Genomic DNA, 18,258 nt, shown 5'->3' on the forward strand with positions numbered 1-18,258 from the left:
CAGGGCCTGGTGAAGAGTCTCGTAGAAACTGCAAGGCCCTCTCCTTTTGAATTAAGTAAATATTTCAAAATTATGCAAAGAATCAAAATTATTTTACTGGGCTCCACAAGAGACTAGGCAGCTACAGAGGCCTAAATAAAAGGTTCTTTGTAACTACAAACTACATTTTCTGATGTTACTAGAAATCAAAAATAGCTCATTGCCTAAGAATTCACGGTGACATCAACCAGAAGACCCCAACACAAAGAGGTATACACTTTTCTGGATACTTAGGACAAAAACAAGTAAATCTAAATATGAATCATATTTGTTTGTGTGGAATTGACTGAAATAAATAGTAAATAATGATTTTGAGATCAACATTACAAAAATTTACACTAATATTATAATTTATCTTTTTATTTGTCTATAAGAGTAATATGATGTTAAGGCTGATAGAACTGTGTAAAACTGTGTCTTGCTGCCCCAATTTTAACCCTAATACTATGCTCTCAAAGATCATAGAGATCCACAGGAAAGAAAATCCTTCTCCACTCTTTATGGCAAAGTCCCCTGAGGGAAATGAATTCTGTCCCCACCTCAAAACAGTCCTGACTTACCCATTAGGTACAGGAAAAACAGTAGCTCAGGCTCACAACACTTTTCAATATCCATGAAAATATTTTCTTTTAAAATCAGAAGAAAAAATTGAACATTTAGATCAAAGAAAAAATTTTAATATATAATATTAAGGTATTAATCTTTATATCAATACAGCCATAAATACCTGTATGTGTGTGTGAGCTTGTGCCTGTGTGTATGTTTATGAAGAAGGAACCCATAAAGGCAAAATGCCTAGGGCCCAGGAAAGCTATAATGCTGCCTTGTCTCAAAAATATCCTGTCTTAAATTTCTTTCAATTGGTTTTTAGGTATGCCAGATGCCAAGTTTCCTTTGTCAGCCAAGGAAATTCTCATCTTTTTGCAAGAAATTCTTTCTTTTACCCAATTCCTGTTAGAAAAGTGATTCTTTAGAAGTTTTGATTGCTTTAAATTAATATGTACTCAACTAGGAAGTCTCTCCCGCAAAGTTAATTTTTTAAAGAGAAAAAAGAAGATAGGAGGAGATGAGCACTTTATATGAGACCTTGACAGCTCTCAAGGAAATGCATTCTCCCTTGCTCGCCTCAGTTTGGACTTATGCAAAAGAGACTCTCTCCTCTTTCTTGATTTATTCCACGGCCTTCCAGCAGGGGGAGCGTGGTTCTCAGCCCAAAGCGGCTCGCTCCCCAGCGCCTCAAGGGACCGTATCCCTATTTGCCCCAAGGTCAAAGCTCCTAACCGAGCTTGCCGGCCCAGGGCCGGGGATACCGGTCAGCAACCCTCCGGGCTGGAGACCTCGGCGCGGGTGGGGCCGATGGGGCTGGGCGGAAGGGCTCCGAGGCCAAGGATGCGGTCACAAAGGGGACAGGGGATGAGAGGCACCGGGCCCGGGTCCCGAGCTGTCAGCTCTGCCGCCAGCCTCAGGGCCCCGGAGGGGGATGGGGTGCACGTAGACGCTCCGCAGCCCAGTCCAACCCAGGAGCCCAGGAGCAGCTGCCGCCGCCGCCGCCGCCACGCGCGCAGAGAGCTCGGAGCCTCTTGGCTGCCCAGGGACCGGGGACCCGGGCCGCGGGCCGAGGGAGCCGGGCGTTGGGAGAGGAGCTCTTGAACCTGGCCGAGCGCCCGCCGGGAGGGCGTTCTCCCCGCCCCCGGAGCCTCTCCAGCCCGGCCCGCCCCGAGTGCGGGGAGATCACCTCCGCCTGTCACCTCCTCCCCGCGTCGCCCAGGTCCACCCGGGGCCCCCTCCCCCGGGCCGCCCCCAAGCACGAAGTTGGCGGGAGCCTTATAAAAGCCGGCTACGGCGCGACCCGCGGACACACGTTGCAGGCGCCAGAGCAGCCGCCGCTTAGATCCGCGCCAACTCCTCTGCCCGGACCTACGGCGCGACCATGTCCCATCACTGGGGATACGGCAAGCACAACGGTGAGTGCGGCCGGCGGGCGGCGCGGTGCGGCGCCCGGGGCCCCGGTACCCGCAGCGCCCGCACCTACTGTTTACCGCTGCCGTCCGGAGCACCCGAGGCTCAGGTGCGCCTCCGGCGCCCGCCCCGCCCGCCGCTCCCAGGCACGGGATGCCCCCAGCACAGATCCCTAGACCACCGTCGAGGAATCCCTGAGTCCCGCTGCGGTGCGCAGGGCCCGGGGAAAGGGGTGCGCAGCCGCAGCCGCGGGACCCACGGACAGCCACTCCAGGGTCACGAGCCGGAGACCATCCTATCCCGACCCAGGAATAAACTAGGAAGGGTTGTAAGGAAACATTTTAGTTGATCGCAGAGAAATTAGGGAACCCCCTTCACCCACCCACCCGCAACTTCATCCTCAGCACCACCTGTGGCTAAGACTCTCAGCACGAACTGTTCCGGGGCATTTTCTTGGGCTGGCCTGAATCCTTTGCGTTGATTTCTGAGTTTTCCCTTCATCTCTCGACTTCTTATGTTAGGAGGTCACCAGGAACCCGGTTTTATCAGGGCCGCAGATCTGGGTTCTCCCGGGCCAGCAAACGCAAGGAAAAGATGTGTCTGGCGCATCTTTGAACATCTTTAGGGGGTTGGGGATCCCCAGGTCATGGGGATCCTGACCATTAAAGGAGGGGTGCCCGGGCCTGAGCAGTTAACTCTGTCCTTACATCTAGTCCGAGGACTAGAGGAAGGAATTCCGATCTGCTGGAGTGTCCTAAGTGAGCTTGCATATCCCAAATCCTAATCACAAACCCAGTGTCAGTTGCTCAATTTCAGTAAAAGGAGCATGAAAATGGCTAATATTTATATGGCGCTCACTACTTGTTCTAAAAGCTTTACATGTATTGATTCTAATTCTCACACCAACCTCTATAAGCTAGATGTTATTATTACCCCCTAATACAAGTGAGAAAACTAAGGCACAGATTAAATGTTTTCCCAAAGGTTATTCAGCTGTTCGGTGGTGCCGCCAAAACTGGAGCTGAGCAGTTTGGCTCCAGAGTCATTGCCCTTTTCTAGGGGTCTGCATGTGCCCTTCCCCACATTGGGGAGTTCACACGTCTGTTCTCAAACCCAGGACCCGAGCAATGGCATAAAGACTTCCCCATCGCCAACGGAGAGCGCCAGTCCCCTGTTGACATCCACACCCAGGCAGCCGTTCATGACCCTACCCTGAAGCCTCTGTCTCTTCGCTATGAGCAAGCGACTTCCCGGAGAATTATCAACAACGGTCACTCTTTCAACGTGGAGTTTGATGACTCCCAGGACAAAGCAGGTCAGTGTTTAAAAAATAACTTGTGCAGTTCAGCCAGTAGCTGTTTTCCCAGCTTAACAGGAGCAGCAGCAGGACCCCTGTAATACTACACTCTGATAATCTTCATTAGGTTGCAGTCTCTGAGGAGTAGGCTAATTACTTTGAAGTGGCAGGGGCTGTCTCTCCCTGTAAAATTCCTGGTTTCTATGTAGGGCATATGCCTGGGAAAAGTCACAAAAGGCAAGGTGCCCTGGCAACAGAGATCAGCAAAGATGAGATTTGCAAAACTTGAACTTTTAAGACTCTAAAATATTTGTTTTCCAGAATTGATGCCTATCCAAGAAAAAGCACATCCTAGGGTGATCTGCAAGGTAGCAGTGAGAAGAGTGATGGAAACCTAATACTTTAAAATCCTGAAATTCTTGGAAACATTATATTTACAAATATTTTCTCAGCATTGGGCTAGTGTGATAAAGGTGGTCATGTATCTTGGTATCCACCCAGAAATTCATTCCACAAAGGAAAATGTTTTAGATTTGGTTGGACATACCTGGTCCATTACTGACAAAACCAATTACCATAATTTATTTGTAGTGAGGCTGTTTACAGAATGCCCTTTGAATTGTTCTTTTCTTCTTGCTTAGAAATAGGAGAACAATCCCCTTGATTTTGTTGCCAGTGTCCTATTTTCCTGAGTGCTTTCCTCTGAAGGGCACTGAGTGAATGGAGCTACAAACACATTATGTGTGGTGGTGTGGGAGTCTGGGGGTGGGGGGCAGGGAGCATTGGAGCAAAATGAGGGAAGATAGAGACAACATTCAATAATGCTGTCAGAATGTTGGAGTAATGACCTATAGTACTCACATGGTATATAAATGTAATTATCGTCATTATAATAGAGTTGACTATTCTCTTTCAGTAGCTATCCAAAGTATTCAGTACAGTTTTGAAAAAATTCTTCCTTCCTCCCCTCTTGGGAGTGATAGTAACTTAACCTAAGTTTTTGTTTTCTTAACTGTAAAATTGGAGTAGCAGTATCTATTACAGAGGAAGGATTGAATGGGACAGACATATAAAACCTAGTGCTTGTCACCTAACAATTCCTCAATAAATGACCATTGCTCTTGTTGGGTCTACACACCATTTGACTGCCTTTATTAGGCAATTGCTGTAGCTATTGCACCTCTGATAAGTTTTTTGAATTAAGTTTTTAATTAGCTTTAAAATTACTTCCCATCACTTGATGGCATTTTAAAATCTTACTTTTATATTGTCCCAAACATGCCATTTATCATATTAAACTATGTACTGATTTTATATATGACATTATTACATAGTAATATGTCTTACCATGAATATGTCAAGTTCTGATGGATTTCTACATAAGCAGGAACTGATGAGAGCTAGCCACCTTTGTCTAACTACTTCTGGTGAATAACACATACATTACTAAAGCAACTGGCCATGTTTAGATTGTGAAACAGATGAAAATCAAGTGGTTCAGATAGAGGCTCAAACCCATGTCTTTAGAGACAGAGGTATTATTCACCTAGTTTTATGCAAAAAACCAAAATTCTTACAAATACCACTTATATGTTAAGACAAGCTAGGCATCTTGAAGGCAGGATGGAGTCCTGGTCCCTCTCCTGCATCCCCAGAGACCATGATGGTGATACCTCAGGTAGAAAGACATAGAAATAATAGACGCTGACAGTCACTTTGATAAGTGCAACAAGGAAGTATCCCAAGGAAATATGGAAAGCAGGTTTGGAGTTGGCCTGAGCAAGTCAGAAAAGATTTTTCAGGATGAATAAAGTTTGTGGTTGAAGGATTTCAGTTTCTTGGAGGAGACTCCAGGCAAAAGGAAGTAGGAAACATGGGGGACTTGAGAGAGCTAGGCAAGAGGTACAGTAAAAACAAGAGGAGTGAATGTTAGAAAGACTTGTTCTCCTTTAAATACGGAAGACTCCTTTGTACTTTTGCCCATATCTCTTCAACATTAGCAGTTGTTTTGATTAAACAGGAAGCATTTTTTTTCTAGAATACAGAATATATTAAATGCTGATGTTAAGGGAAAACACATCTACAGGATAGAAAAAAGAAAAAACAGTGAAACAAAACCAATCATACCATGCAGAGAAACACCCTTTAGGCTTTTTTTTTTAAGATCCTAGACTCTCAAGTTAGAACAAATGGTAGAGATACTCTAGTCAAACCCACTTAAAATAAACATGAAGAAACAGAACGCTCAAGAGTTTAAGTTACTTGCTAATCATCTCCTTCCTAGTTTGTTGGAATGAGACTAAATGGCAACCACTTAAAAATAGAAATTGAATAAGAATCTTTGAAGGACCATCATAGTTAATATTTAGTGTGTTTGTACTTGTACCATGTTTTTAAAAACTGATATACTTTTATGTTCACTTAAGTCAAAAAATAATTTTTCATTTTGGTCACTCAGTTTTTTAAAATGGACAGTTTATCATAGCTTTTTGTTAGGAATTATTTTCATGGTGTTAACATTTTTAGATATCCTTTATTTTCTGTAGTTAAATGCTTCAGTTCATTTACTTCCCCCCTCCACCCCCAGTGAGATTTCAGTCTTCTAGAACTTCTCATGGACTCAGATTTTCAGATGTATCCTAAATGTTATCTTATACCTAAACTTAAATACTTGGGTATAAGGAACTGAACTGGTAGAATTTATTGCTATGTTTAAGCTTGAGAGAAATCTTTTAAAATGCGGAGTTAATAGGCTTTAACTAGAAGCTTGGGTTAAAGCTCTCATCAATCTTCTAAATTCCTTTAAAAATAAACCACCTTAAATTAATGAAAAATTGTTAATTCTGTTAGGTTTTTTTTATTATTAAAAAATAAATCTTCCTGCTTGAGATCTTTTATTACATGCTTCATCTGGGATAAAAGAATAGTAGTCAAATTGTTAACTCCTGCTAACTTATTAACTTTTATTAATGAGTTTAAAACTCTCCTGCTTTATAGCAAAGTTAGAGGCAAATATCATTGAAAAACCAATGTTCGAATTATTGGGCCAACCCATATACAACTCTCACATCATTTCTGCTTTTAGAAATTGGAATATTTTTATCTGTTTTTATTATTTCAAGAAAGAGAAGGAAGGAAGCTGAGTTCACCTGTGCTCATTTCAAGCAGATCATTGTTTGTATGATATGATGGATCGTCATACAAGAGTCCTGCTTGATTTTCACAGACTTGCTTTTGAAGCTTTAACATTTTCCTTTTACAAACAATTATAAGTTAAAAGGAAACAGAACAACAAAAAATGGAAGGGCTTGTCCTGGCTACTGCTAATGGTGTGAACAGAATCCTAAACTTCTATAAAACTGACAAAAGCATCCTAGACACTGTATTTAATAATGTTCATGTCAAAGAGTTACTTTTTTTTTACTCTTGTACAATTGCCATAAACCTGAAACTGAAAATTTCTGCTCTCTTGAATCTTAATTGTGCTTACACTAGTGAAAGTGACAGCTAAACATTTCACTACATAAAAAGAAATGGAATGTGGGTGTCTATTTCTCAGATTTGTCTACACTGACATTTGTTTTTTTAACCTTAGTAGGTAGCCCTAGGATTATTGACCACTGCCGAAAAACCAAAACCGATTTAATAAATTTCAAATTATTCACCTGCTAGAAATGTGTTTTTAGTAGACTTATTCATTTACTTCATTAATAGGAAATCCCTTAAATTTTAGTTTTAAACTAAGGATTATTGGGAGTAGTTTATTTATATTTTGGACTTAGGAGAGATTATTGACATTCACTAAGGTCTTTAGTTTGTTATTTGGATGCATCTTATATTAAGTAATAATAAAGTGATTAAGAAGGAAAAAAAATTTTAACATTAAATTTTTAATTTATATAAGTATCTAATTTATTTCAATATTACTGGAATGAATCTCTTACTTTTCACAAGTAATGTATAATTTACAAAAGTAATACGTATAGGAAGACAGATTATAATATTACATTTAGTGCTTATTTTGTGTTTTATATATAGTATGTATAATTGATGGAAGACCATAAAAGTTAAACTCTTCTGGGGCTCTTGGTTTTGAGATTTGGATTTAAATTAAGTTTGGAGAAGTCTTCAACAAGACATTGAGTCTCTGAGTAGAAAACCCCATTTGTGTATCTCTATCACTTGTGGAAAACATTTCTATGGTACAAGAGGTGATTGACTCTTCAGAACCCCACTAACAGACTTCACAGAGGAAAAAATAAACAATTTTTTAAAAGAATATCAGCAATTTCTGATATTCTTTAAAATTATTTTTGCATTAGAAAACCAGGTTTTATTTTAAACTGGGGTAGTTTAGAAAATGGCTTGGAGCAATCAAATTAAGTAAAAAAATAAGTAGATCCAGAATATTGTGTAAGCTCCATCTTTAACCTTGTCTTTCCTATTTCTCAAATAAAAAGATGTATGCTACCTTTATTAGAGTTTATGGCAATTTATTATTATAACAATGTTTTGAGGGATTTCATTGACTAATCTCCATGCTAAGAATTTGCTGAGGAATGACCAATTAGTTGAAGAAGACCAGAAATGCTGCTTTTTGTAGCAATTAAACTTCAAAAATTTAATACCTTTCCTAATTACAGTGGGCTTCTAATCTACATAGCAACATAGTTTTATTTTAACAGGAGTTCAAACAGGTATGGGAATAATAGATTAGCCATGAAAGTGTTTAATCTTTGAATTTAGAGTGTTTCTTTTTTTTTTTTAGTATTAGAAAACCTTATTTAATAAAAGCTCATATACTCTTGCCTACTTCTAAATCTTTTCTGAAATATGATCAGTTATCTTAGATGCTTACTATGGTTTTATTTAACTAATTTTGCCATTTGGTAGAATTAATGATGTTACAAATGGTTTTTATGATCAGCCAGTTAGTTAGTAGTTTAAAAAAGTTATTATAAAGGAATTAATTTTGGTATCAATTTACCTTATAAACATGTATTTTGTTTTAAGGGTATATATAATTATGAAAAATGGGAATTCCTTCATTTTGGAAAAAGTCTATTTTGGGGATATAAGGATAATTCTTTCCTTATCAGATTTAGAAAAACACTTTTACAATAAAAGTTAAGTTTCAAGAGATGTGATATTATCAGAATACATCCAAATTCATGTTTCTTAATAGATCTGTAATGTAATACCATTTATAATTTGTTCTCTTTCTTTTTTTTTTATTCTTTTCTTCTCCTGGCCTATTGTAAGGCAGATCTGGCAGCCAGAGGTTGTATCAGGAGCCATAGAAAGGCCTGACTGCTTAAGTATCTTCCAGCCAGCTTTATCTTTTCTTTGAATAGATGAATGGGTATTGCTGCCATCTAAGCATATTTAGGTGAAGTTGAGCGAACAAACTTTTTGTACAGACTTTGTCCCTTGGTTTTACAAAGCCAAAATTAGTTTGGGCTCATTACTCTGTGGAATTATAAATCAAAGCTAATAAAATACACTTATAGCAAAAGGTGTTCTAATCCCAGTTCTAGAGAAATAAAATTGAAGTAGTAGAACTAAACTAATTTTAAAAGCTTTTATCAGTTAAGTCCCATTAATACATATAAATTAGGTAAAAGGCTTTTTGGAGGGAATGGGGGAAACAGTGATTTCTTACTATTTTAATCCTCTCTTAAGACACAGCTCATTAATTATCTACAGATAGACTATAGTCTAAGAATGTGATTTCTAATATGGATTTAAGTATAATAAAGTTACATTAATATCAGAACAGTAGAATCATGGGATGGTTATTAAAGTTAGAATTTCAAGAAAGCATTATGCACTGCGTCTCACAGATGATCAGTCAATTCTTAGTGAAGTAGTAAATAATTGGAGGTATTCATTCTACAAAGGAGCAAATTAAGATCAGAAAGTCAAATAGAACATTTTAAGGGTATAAAGCTAATTAGTAGCAGCGACAATCTGCTGTGTAAGGAAAATTGTAAGCCTGTGTAAGGAAAATTGATTTTATGTTGTTAAGCTCAAGGGAATGTCTATTGTTTCACAAATTCTGGTAAGAACTGGTATCAGAGGTTAGCAAGGCCGGCTGAAGGTCAGTCACTGGGCCGTGGCAGAGGAGAGATTCCTCAGCTTGCAGGTGTGCAGCAGACCAGCACTGACGAGTAGCTGTGGGCACTTCCTCACTGATTCACAGAGGAATTCATAGTTCCCCTGAAAATTTCCTCTCTCTGAACCTGACCCTGAACCTATGAGAAGGCCCCAAAAAAATCTGGAAGAGAAGTGCCACTGTGCTCAGAAAACAGATGGGAAAAGCATCCATCCTTCAGTCAATAAAAGTGAGGAAAAAATAAAACAGTTGAAATGATCCTCTTCAGCTCTGTAGACTAAACCTGAGTCTAGATTGAATTTTCAGAGTGAAAATGTTGGTTCAGGCATAAATTTAGTACTATAAAATGGGATTAAAGATTGTAATATTCAGTAGTGTGTGTTTCACGTGCATATATATGTGTATGTATGTAAATGTGTGTGTGTGTGTGTGTGTATATATATATTTTTTTTAATTTTAGTGCTAGAAGGAGGACCCCTCACTGGCACCTACAGGTTGATTCAGTTTCACTTTCACTGGGGTTCATCTGATGAGCAAGGTTCTGAGCATACTGTGGATAAAAAGAAATATGCTGCAGAGGTAAGATACACTTTTTTTCTTTCAAAAGCTTAATTTTGTAAACTCAAGCCCCCTATTTTACAAAGGATCTTCACATTTGCTTTTTATAACTTTTATTTGTGATATTACGATTAATGCTGCAAAACTTTCTCTAAGACCTCCATTTGCACAAAATTAATAAATTCAAATTGGAGGATCCTGTTTTAATGGAAATCTAGAAATAAACTTTCTGTCTTTCCTCAAAAGTATGCAACTCTTTTTCTTAGAGTTGTTGAAGGAATCACTTGATATTATGCCAGTTAGAATTAAAATACAAGTTTATATTTAAAATTATCCACATTTTCACTTTCTTTAGCTGTGAAGAAAAGATCGCTAGATAGCTGTGTAGGCTTTTATCATGTAAATCATTTGTTGTTTGTGGTTTTGTCTCCTACTTTAGCTCCACTTGGTTCATTGGAACACCAAGTACGGGGAGTTTGGAAAAGCAGCGCAACAGCCTGACGGACTGGCTGTTTTGGGTATTTTTCTGAAGGTTAGTTGATGGCCCAATTCTTTTTATTCCCTGTTTTCAAAAAAGATTAACTGGACAGAACATTCATAACAAATAGGACATTCTACAAAGAGCCTAGGAAATGCCCTTGGCTCTGAAGTATTTTCAGGCTTATTTTCCCGTGCATCTGCTAGTAGCAGTAGAGATGGGGGACAAAATTGCAGAGGTATTTCATAGGTACCATTTGGATGTAAATGTGAAGGGTATATACATGTGAAATGTGAAATGAGACAGAGGCATATTTTGGGTGAATACTAGTATTTTTTTTTCATTCAACCTTAAGCTAGAAAGTACTATTTTATGATAGTGCTAAATTAAGACCAAGTTTTGGGGAAGTGAAGGACAGTGACTCCATATTGGAGAATTCAGGCAACAAGAGTAGGACATACAGGTTGAGCTGCCCTCTGGATAGTTGTCGACCCAGTGGAGAAAGGTCTGGGCTGCAGATTCATGATTCTGGAAATCCTGTGTCAAAGTGGAAGCTACAAGTGTATATGAAATCATCCGAGGAAAGCATGAAGAGGGAGGATAAAACTGCTCAGCAAACAACCCTAAGAAACTTCCAACTGTAAGGAAAGATGCTGATTAAATGACTAAAAACGAATACAGGAGTCAAGGGAGATTTGGGAGGCTGGAGAGCAGGAGGAAAGCCAAAAGAGGGGAAAATTTTTAAAAGGAGGGAAGATGATAGCACAAAATCCTGCATGAAGCTTAAAGTAAGCACGTGAACAGTGCTCTTTGCTTTGGCAGTTGGAGATACTGGTGACATTTGAGAAGGTAATTTCAGGGGAACTACAGGGGCAGAAGCAGAAGGAGGTTGTCAGTGAAAGAAGGGAAATCAAACTAAGACTGATGGGTGCCGTGTAACAAATGGTGGGTTTTGGTTTGCTATTTGGAGAAATTTTACCATAGAGCTACCTTAACTAAAAGCTGGTGTAGTGCCAACTGGAATACACTATCTTGTCCCTTGTCTCTTTCTATAGATTGGTGATGCTAAACCAGGCCTCCAGAAAGTCGTTGATGTGCTGGATTCCATTAAAGCAAAGGTATAGTTGAATTTTTTGCCACCTGAATAAGGTACCTATCTTCCATACCCCACTCAGTTTTGAAAATTCTTTTGCTCAAATTGAGTAGTCTCGGTTTGACGTGTGGTGCTTAGATGAGCAGTTAATAAAGGTAAAATGTTGCTTATGCGTTTATTTAATTTATCTTTAACCCAAAGTTGATCCTAATACTTGTATAATTTTAAGACTTGTATTTATTTAATCTTGCTTCCCATCATTTGAACATCCATATGCAAGAGTCAGAGAAAATCATGATTGCAAGGAGGCTGAAAGATCATCTGGTCAAATTATTCACTCATTCATACAGCAGATATTTGCTGAGTACTTACTACATTCTGGTCACTTTGTTAATCTAGGAAATACAGTGGTGAACATGACAAGTCAAGTCATGTTTTGTGGAGATTTATATTCTATGACCTCTTTGAATTCATGTTTAAATCCGCTCCACAGCACAGTTGTGCTGAGGTCATGGAGCATCTGCTTATAAATACTACCATCAGCAGTAGCAACCTGGCTTTATAAAACTCATCCTCAAATCGAAGCAGCATCTATCTTCTGAAATGCTTACCTGTTACCCTGAGCTTGACTCCCTTGATTCACATAGAATAAACCTGATCCTACAACACTAATTCAAAGAGATACATGCACCCCCTCGTTCACTGGAGCATTATTTACAATTGCCAAGATAGAAACAGCCTAAGCATCCCGTAACAAATAAATGTATAAAGAAAATGTGGTAAATAGATAGATAGATATAATGGATTCAGCCATAAAAAAGAATGAAATCATGCCATTTGTGACAACATGGATGGACCTTGAGGGCATTAGGCTAAGTGAGATAAGTCAAAGAAAGAAAGACAAATACCATATGAACTCATATGTGGAATCTAAATAAATAAGCAAAACAAAACAAGCAAACAAACAAAAAACCAACTCAAAAGTACAGAGAATAGATTGGTGGTTGCAAGAGGTGGGGGTGAGGCCAAAATGAGTGAAAGGGGTCAAAAGTTACAAATTTTCGGTTATAAAATAAGTCGTGGGGATGACTTATAAATAAGTCAAAATGAGTACTATATTGTAGTTAATAATACTGTATTGCCTACTTGAAAGTTGTGAGGAGTATATTTAAAAGTTCTTAACACAAGAAAAGAAAATTCTGTAACTCTATATGTTGACAGGTGTTGACTTATTGTGGGTGATAATTTCACAACATATTCAAATATTGAATCTTTACATTGTATTCCTGAAACTGATATAACATGTCAATTATACCTCAAAAAAAAAAAAAAAAAAAGAACCAAAGCAAAACCTAATCTTCCTTTCACTTGACCCTATTCTCTGTCAGCCTTTTACCTACCCCCAGGCTAATTGTCTTTAGTCCCCTTTAACTAGTCTTACATGACAGTTGTGTCTTTGCAGCAAACTTGTCACTCTTCCAGTAACTCTTTCTTGTTGCTTCTGTTGCTCTAAAAGCATGGTGTCCAGGACTGAATACAGTTCTTCAGTTCTGCCCGAGCCATCAAATGGGACAGCAAGACAATTACCTCCTCGTCAAGGATACTATATATTTTCTGTTACAGCAACCTAAAATTGCCTCATTTCAGTGGCAGCAATTTCACTTTAAATACTGGCTATGATCAATGAATGACTTAAAGAAAAATATAAGGGATTATTTTAGAGCAGGGGTCCCCAACTCCGGGCCACAGACAAGTCCGTGGCCTGTTAGGAACTGGGCCACACAGCAGGAGGTGAGTGGTGGGCAAGTAAGCAAAGCTTCATCTGTATTTACAGCGGCTCCCCATAGCTCACATTACCGCCTGAGCTCCGCCTCCTTACAGATCAGTGGTGGCATTAGATTCTCATAGGAGTGCAAACCCTACTGTGAACTGCACATGCGACGGATCTAGGTTGCACAGTCTTTATGAGAATCTAATGCCTGATGATCTGAGGTGGAGCTGAGGCAGTGATGCTAGCACTGGGGAGTGGCTGCAAATACAGATTATCATTAGAGGAGAGGTTTGACTGCACAGAGACCATAATAAATCAATTGCTTGCAGACTCATATCAAAACCCTATCAGTGGGTGTCAAGTGAAAACAAGCTCAGGGCTCCCACTGATTCTGCATTATGGTGAGTTGTATAATTATTTCATTATATATTACAATGTAATAAAGAAACAAAGTGAACAGTAAATGTAATACGTTTGAATCGTCCCCAAACCATTCCACCCCCTCCCCTGGTCCGTGGAAAAATTGTCTTCCACGAAACCAGCCAAAATGGTTGGGTACCTCTGTTTTAGAGGACAAGGTGAGAAAATGGATAGGTGAAATTAATAGTCAGGTTCTCTTGCTCATATCTGCCAGTCTAAATTTCCATGTCAAATGTCTTCTGTTAATTTGTTTTATTCTGTTTTCTGGTGAACATGGAACTTCTCTTTAAAAAAATTGAAAGTTTTCTGGGTACCAGAGGGGAATATTTCTGTTTCCTATTCTCCTGCCTCCCCCCTACTCTGATCATGTGACATTTTTAACACGTATATTTCCTTGTTCCAGGGTAAGAGTGCCGACTTCACTAACTTTGATCCTCGTGGCCTCCTTCCTGAAAGCTTGGACTACTGGACCTACCCTGGTTCACTGACCACCCCTCCTCTCCTGGAAAGCGTGACCTGGCTCGTGCTCAAAGAACCCATCTCTGTTAGCAGTGAGCAGGTCTGTTTGCTAAAGTCAGGTGGAGCATTTAGTCCAGGCAGAAGGACTTGGCCTTTGGAGTCAGACAGACCTGGGCTTTAATCCTCCTCCTGATGCTTTTAGCTGTGCAACTAGTGCCAACAACAGTGCTTAGCAGATATAATCAGCACTCAATAAGTATTTGTTGTTGTTAACTATAACCTTAGGCAGTTTTTTCTTTTATACTCTAAAGTTGGATAAAATTGAAGATTACATGAGAAAGGTGTCTGTCACCTAATAAATGCTTTTTTGTAAACTATGAAGAAACTGAGGCTGGGAACAAAGAGATTTTATATTCAAGGGTGCATAGGTATGGGTGATAATTCCCAGCCTACTGCTCACTCACCTAAGAGCTTACTGCAGTTTATTTATGTCAGAATACATTTCTGGATCCTGACAAAGGCAAGAGTCATCCCTTAGAGAAAATATGTCTATTAAAAGTCATTCCAGGTTGCTTTAGCAGCTTAGACCAGATACACATTTCCTATACAGTGTAGTTTGTGCTGTTCGAGTGATCAGTGCATGCAGTGACCATGGCTGTGCCTGTTACAGTAGTTGGCTTACATGAAGTTGACTTCCTGGGGGGTGATCGAGGGAATATTAGTGGACCAAAGAGATCAGGTTCAAGGCTATTGATTCATGGGCAGCTACATTACTTCCCAAACCACCCTTCTTCATTTAGATCAAGTCATGCTTAAGGAAAGGGAAGTGCCAATTTGCAAAAAGAACCTCAAAGAAGAAAGAAACTGGTTGAGGGCTGCCTATGTCACATCACTGTGCCAGGAACTGACACAAATTTAATAGGGAATCAAAATTAACCAATGATAAGGATTTGAAATCCCAGCTTGGGCAGATTCATTCCTGTGTTTCTATAAATTTAAGAAGAGATGTCAGCCCATCATTCGGCCCTGGAATTTGCAGATCCTGGATCACTTCATCTAATTGTACAGATGCTGTCGTTTATCTTCCCTGGGGTAGAAAACCAAACCTTAATTGGGATCTAGAATTGTTATTATTACTTTACATCTCAGAATTATTTTATAGGCTTTTGATGTTTGATTATAAAATTAAAAGAGGAAAAAAATCAAGCTCTCCAAAAATTTCCTTTCAAATGACAGCAAGATTTTGTGTGTATTTTATAGAAATTGATTTGTTGTATAAAAGCATATATATTGATCTATATGTGATTATATATCTATTGGGACTCAAATTAAATTTTGAACATTGCAACATGGAACTGTGAATATTGGGGAATGTATTTCAAGATTTAACACAAACACATAATTGAATACTCCTGTGAAACTTTTATTTTTAATTTTTTCATCTTTGATTTTGTCTTTTAGTTATCGAAATTCTGTACCCTTAACTTCAACGCAGAGGGCGAACCTGAACACCTGATGGTGAACAACTGGCGTCCGACTCAGCCACTGAAAAACAGACAAATCAAAGCTTCCTTCAAATAAAATGGTCCCAGAGCCTGTGTCCAGTGAAGTCTTTGGGTTTCCCTTTAGCTAAGCACAAGTCTACCTTGGTGAATTGGACCCTGGCTGCTTTGTATCTATTTGGTTTTCTAGACCCTACTAGACCTGACGTGCTTACTACTAAAATGTGAAAACCTAGACCAATTGTCAGGCTTGACAGAATTGCTGTGACTGGTGCTTTGCTTATGGTAGTAGCCTTTTTGTAACAGAGAATAATATAAGGAGTAGGAGAAAAGTACCTTGACTTTGTTTGTAGCACGTGGGCTAATAAGCATTCACAATTGTTCACTAAAATGCTATTTTTAAAACATAAGAACGTAGGATGATTGAATGCAAAGCCATATAATGAGATAAATTGAGCTGTGTAATATGAATCAGGTAAAATAGTCATGATCCTATGTAATGTAAATCAGATAAAATAAATGTTTGTGGTTCCAATATGGTAAATTAAAGAAAAATTTTAAATTCTTATATATTTGTAGCAATGTTATGTTAAATATTAATTATGTTGTAATTTAGTGACTTTTGAAATATAGGGATGTAAATGAAGTATTATCTGTAAAGATTGTTATAGTTGTGATACAGAGTATATTTCCATTCAAATAATATATCATAACTTAATAAATATTGTATTTTAGATATATCCTCTAGTAAAATCTGGAATTCTATTTTGAGTTATTTTATTTTATGCTGGGCAGTGGGTAATAGTGGAGGAGCAAATATGTACTTTTATAATTCATATTAATTCACTGTTATTAATAAGCCATCATAATTGACTTTCTCATAATTGATGGAGTCTCCATAAAAGGAAAACCCCTGAAGGTCATTTATTATTTGCCAAGCACTGTTTTAAGTGACTTGTGAGCACTCACTCATGTGATCTCCATGAGGACTGATCCTGCAAAGGAGAGGAAGTGGTGATATGAACAGCAGAAGGGGGGTGGGGGGATGTCCTGAATCAACACATGCTCCCTGGAAATACAACAAATAAAAATCCATTTAATTCAAAAAGGGAATCCAAGTGGTACCCAGAAGTAAAAGAGTCATTTGAATCTTAGGAAGGTAAATTACCCTATTACAGGTAGGAAGAAGAGTGGATAGATGAAATACCAATCTCCTACTACTATGGCTGTTTTGGATCTAGCTCCGTGCCAGGACCATGGGATGTTTGGCTAATGAGTTATTATGGGAAGCCAAATTTAACACATAACTCAGGTTCCACACTTTGAGGAACAAAAACTCTTTGTTAGCAGAGATAGCAAACTCTCTAAACTCACTCTCACCTGCTTTCCTAAGGAACTAAGCTGAGTTTTCTGCAGAAGAAAGATCACAAGCTTTGGAGTTTGATGATTTGTTTTGAATCCCAGCTCTTCTCAACCTCTCTGATCCTGAGTGTAAAAAGAGAATAACACCCAGGATATTCATAATTATATGGGGTAATGTCTGGTGTATAAGAGGTAGTCAAAAATAACACATTTTAAATGTGTTGTGTGTATGTGTATGTGTGTGTGTGTGTGTGTGTGTGTGAGTCTGTCAACTTAGTTTCCTGGAACAAGGTTTCTCCTCTAATTTGTTGTTTATTGCTTTGAGTATGGAACCCACAAAGCCAAATTGAAACAGAATCATGTATGAACTAACGCAAGAGGGAGGAGATATGGGGATGTATGTATACGTATAGCTGATCCACTTTGTTATACAGCAGAAATTAACACACCATTGTAAAGCAATTATACTCCAATAAAGATGTTAAAAAAAAATCCCTTATTTTTCAAATCAAAAAAAAAAAAGTAAATACTCCAGGTGAGCTGCAGAGGGCCTCTTCTAAATACGAAGAGTTTAATTTGTGTATATTTTTACATATTGGTTTTCAGTTATATATGGAAGCAGAAACTTGTCAACAACTGAGTTCTATATATAGATGAATTATGATGTTCTTGGTGCCTAATAAATGATCTCTATATTCTGCAATGAAAACATTTTATATCACTTTCAGCTGGGATTAAATGTAATCAGGAGACATTTTCTTGAATTTTTTTTTGAGAAACAAAAAACTTTCACAAATTATTCTAATTTATACCAGTGCTTTTCAGATGTTCCATCAAAATATTCCTTAAAGCAGAGAAGAAATTCCTTAGGCACAGTTTGGAGCGGATCATTGCTTCTTTATAGTCTCATGTTTTACTAAATTTACTCAAAATTTCCATTCTACTCTGTATTATAGCCATGTTCAATTTTTTTTTTTTTTTTTTTTTTTTTTTGCGGTACACGGACCTCTCACTGTTGTGGCCTCTCCCGTTGTAGAGCGCAAGCTCTGGACGCGCAGGCTCAGTGGCCATGGTTCACGGGCCCAGCCACTCCACAGCACGTGGTACCCTCCCAGACCGGGGCAAGAACCCGTGTCCCCTGCATCGATAGGCGGACTCTCAACCACTGTGCCATCAGCGAAGCCCAGCCATGTTCATTTTTAACA

General features: G+C 38.7%; 1 protein-coding gene across 1 annotated transcript; it reads left to right on the forward strand.

Moving 5' to 3' along the window:
• The first annotated feature begins 1,744 nt into the window (after positions 1 to 1,744).
• CA2 (carbonic anhydrase 2) lies at positions 1,745 to 16,456 on the forward strand. Its single transcript, XM_065895004.1, has 7 exons — positions 1,745 to 2,003; positions 3,116 to 3,313; positions 9,871 to 9,989; positions 10,408 to 10,500; positions 11,502 to 11,564; positions 14,134 to 14,289; positions 15,651 to 16,456. The coding sequence occupies exons 1-7, from the start codon at positions 1,970 to 1,972 to the stop codon at positions 15,768 to 15,770; spliced, it is 783 nt and encodes a 260-aa protein (XP_065751076.1). The 5' UTR covers positions 1,745 to 1,969; the 3' UTR covers positions 15,771 to 16,456.
• Positions 16,457 to 18,258: the final 1,802 nt, after the last annotated feature.

The sequence above is a fragment of the Phocoena phocoena genome, chromosome 17, assembly GCF_963924675.1.
Source record: "Phocoena phocoena chromosome 17, mPhoPho1.1, whole genome shotgun sequence".
NCBI classification, from domain to species: Eukaryota; Metazoa; Chordata; class Mammalia; order Artiodactyla; family Phocoenidae; genus Phocoena; species Phocoena phocoena.

Coding starts and splice junctions, on each gene's coding strand:
- CA2 (XM_065895004.1), top strand. CDS start 1,970: ATGTCCCATCACTGGGGATACGGCAAGCACAACG. Junction 2,004..3,115: donor GGGATACGGCAAGCACAACG/GTGAGTGCGGCC, acceptor TCTCAAACCCAG/GACCCGAGCAATGGCATAAA. Junction 10,501..11,501: donor TTTTGGGTATTTTTCTGAAG/GTTAGTTGATGG, acceptor CTCTTTCTATAG/ATTGGTGATGCTAAACCAGG.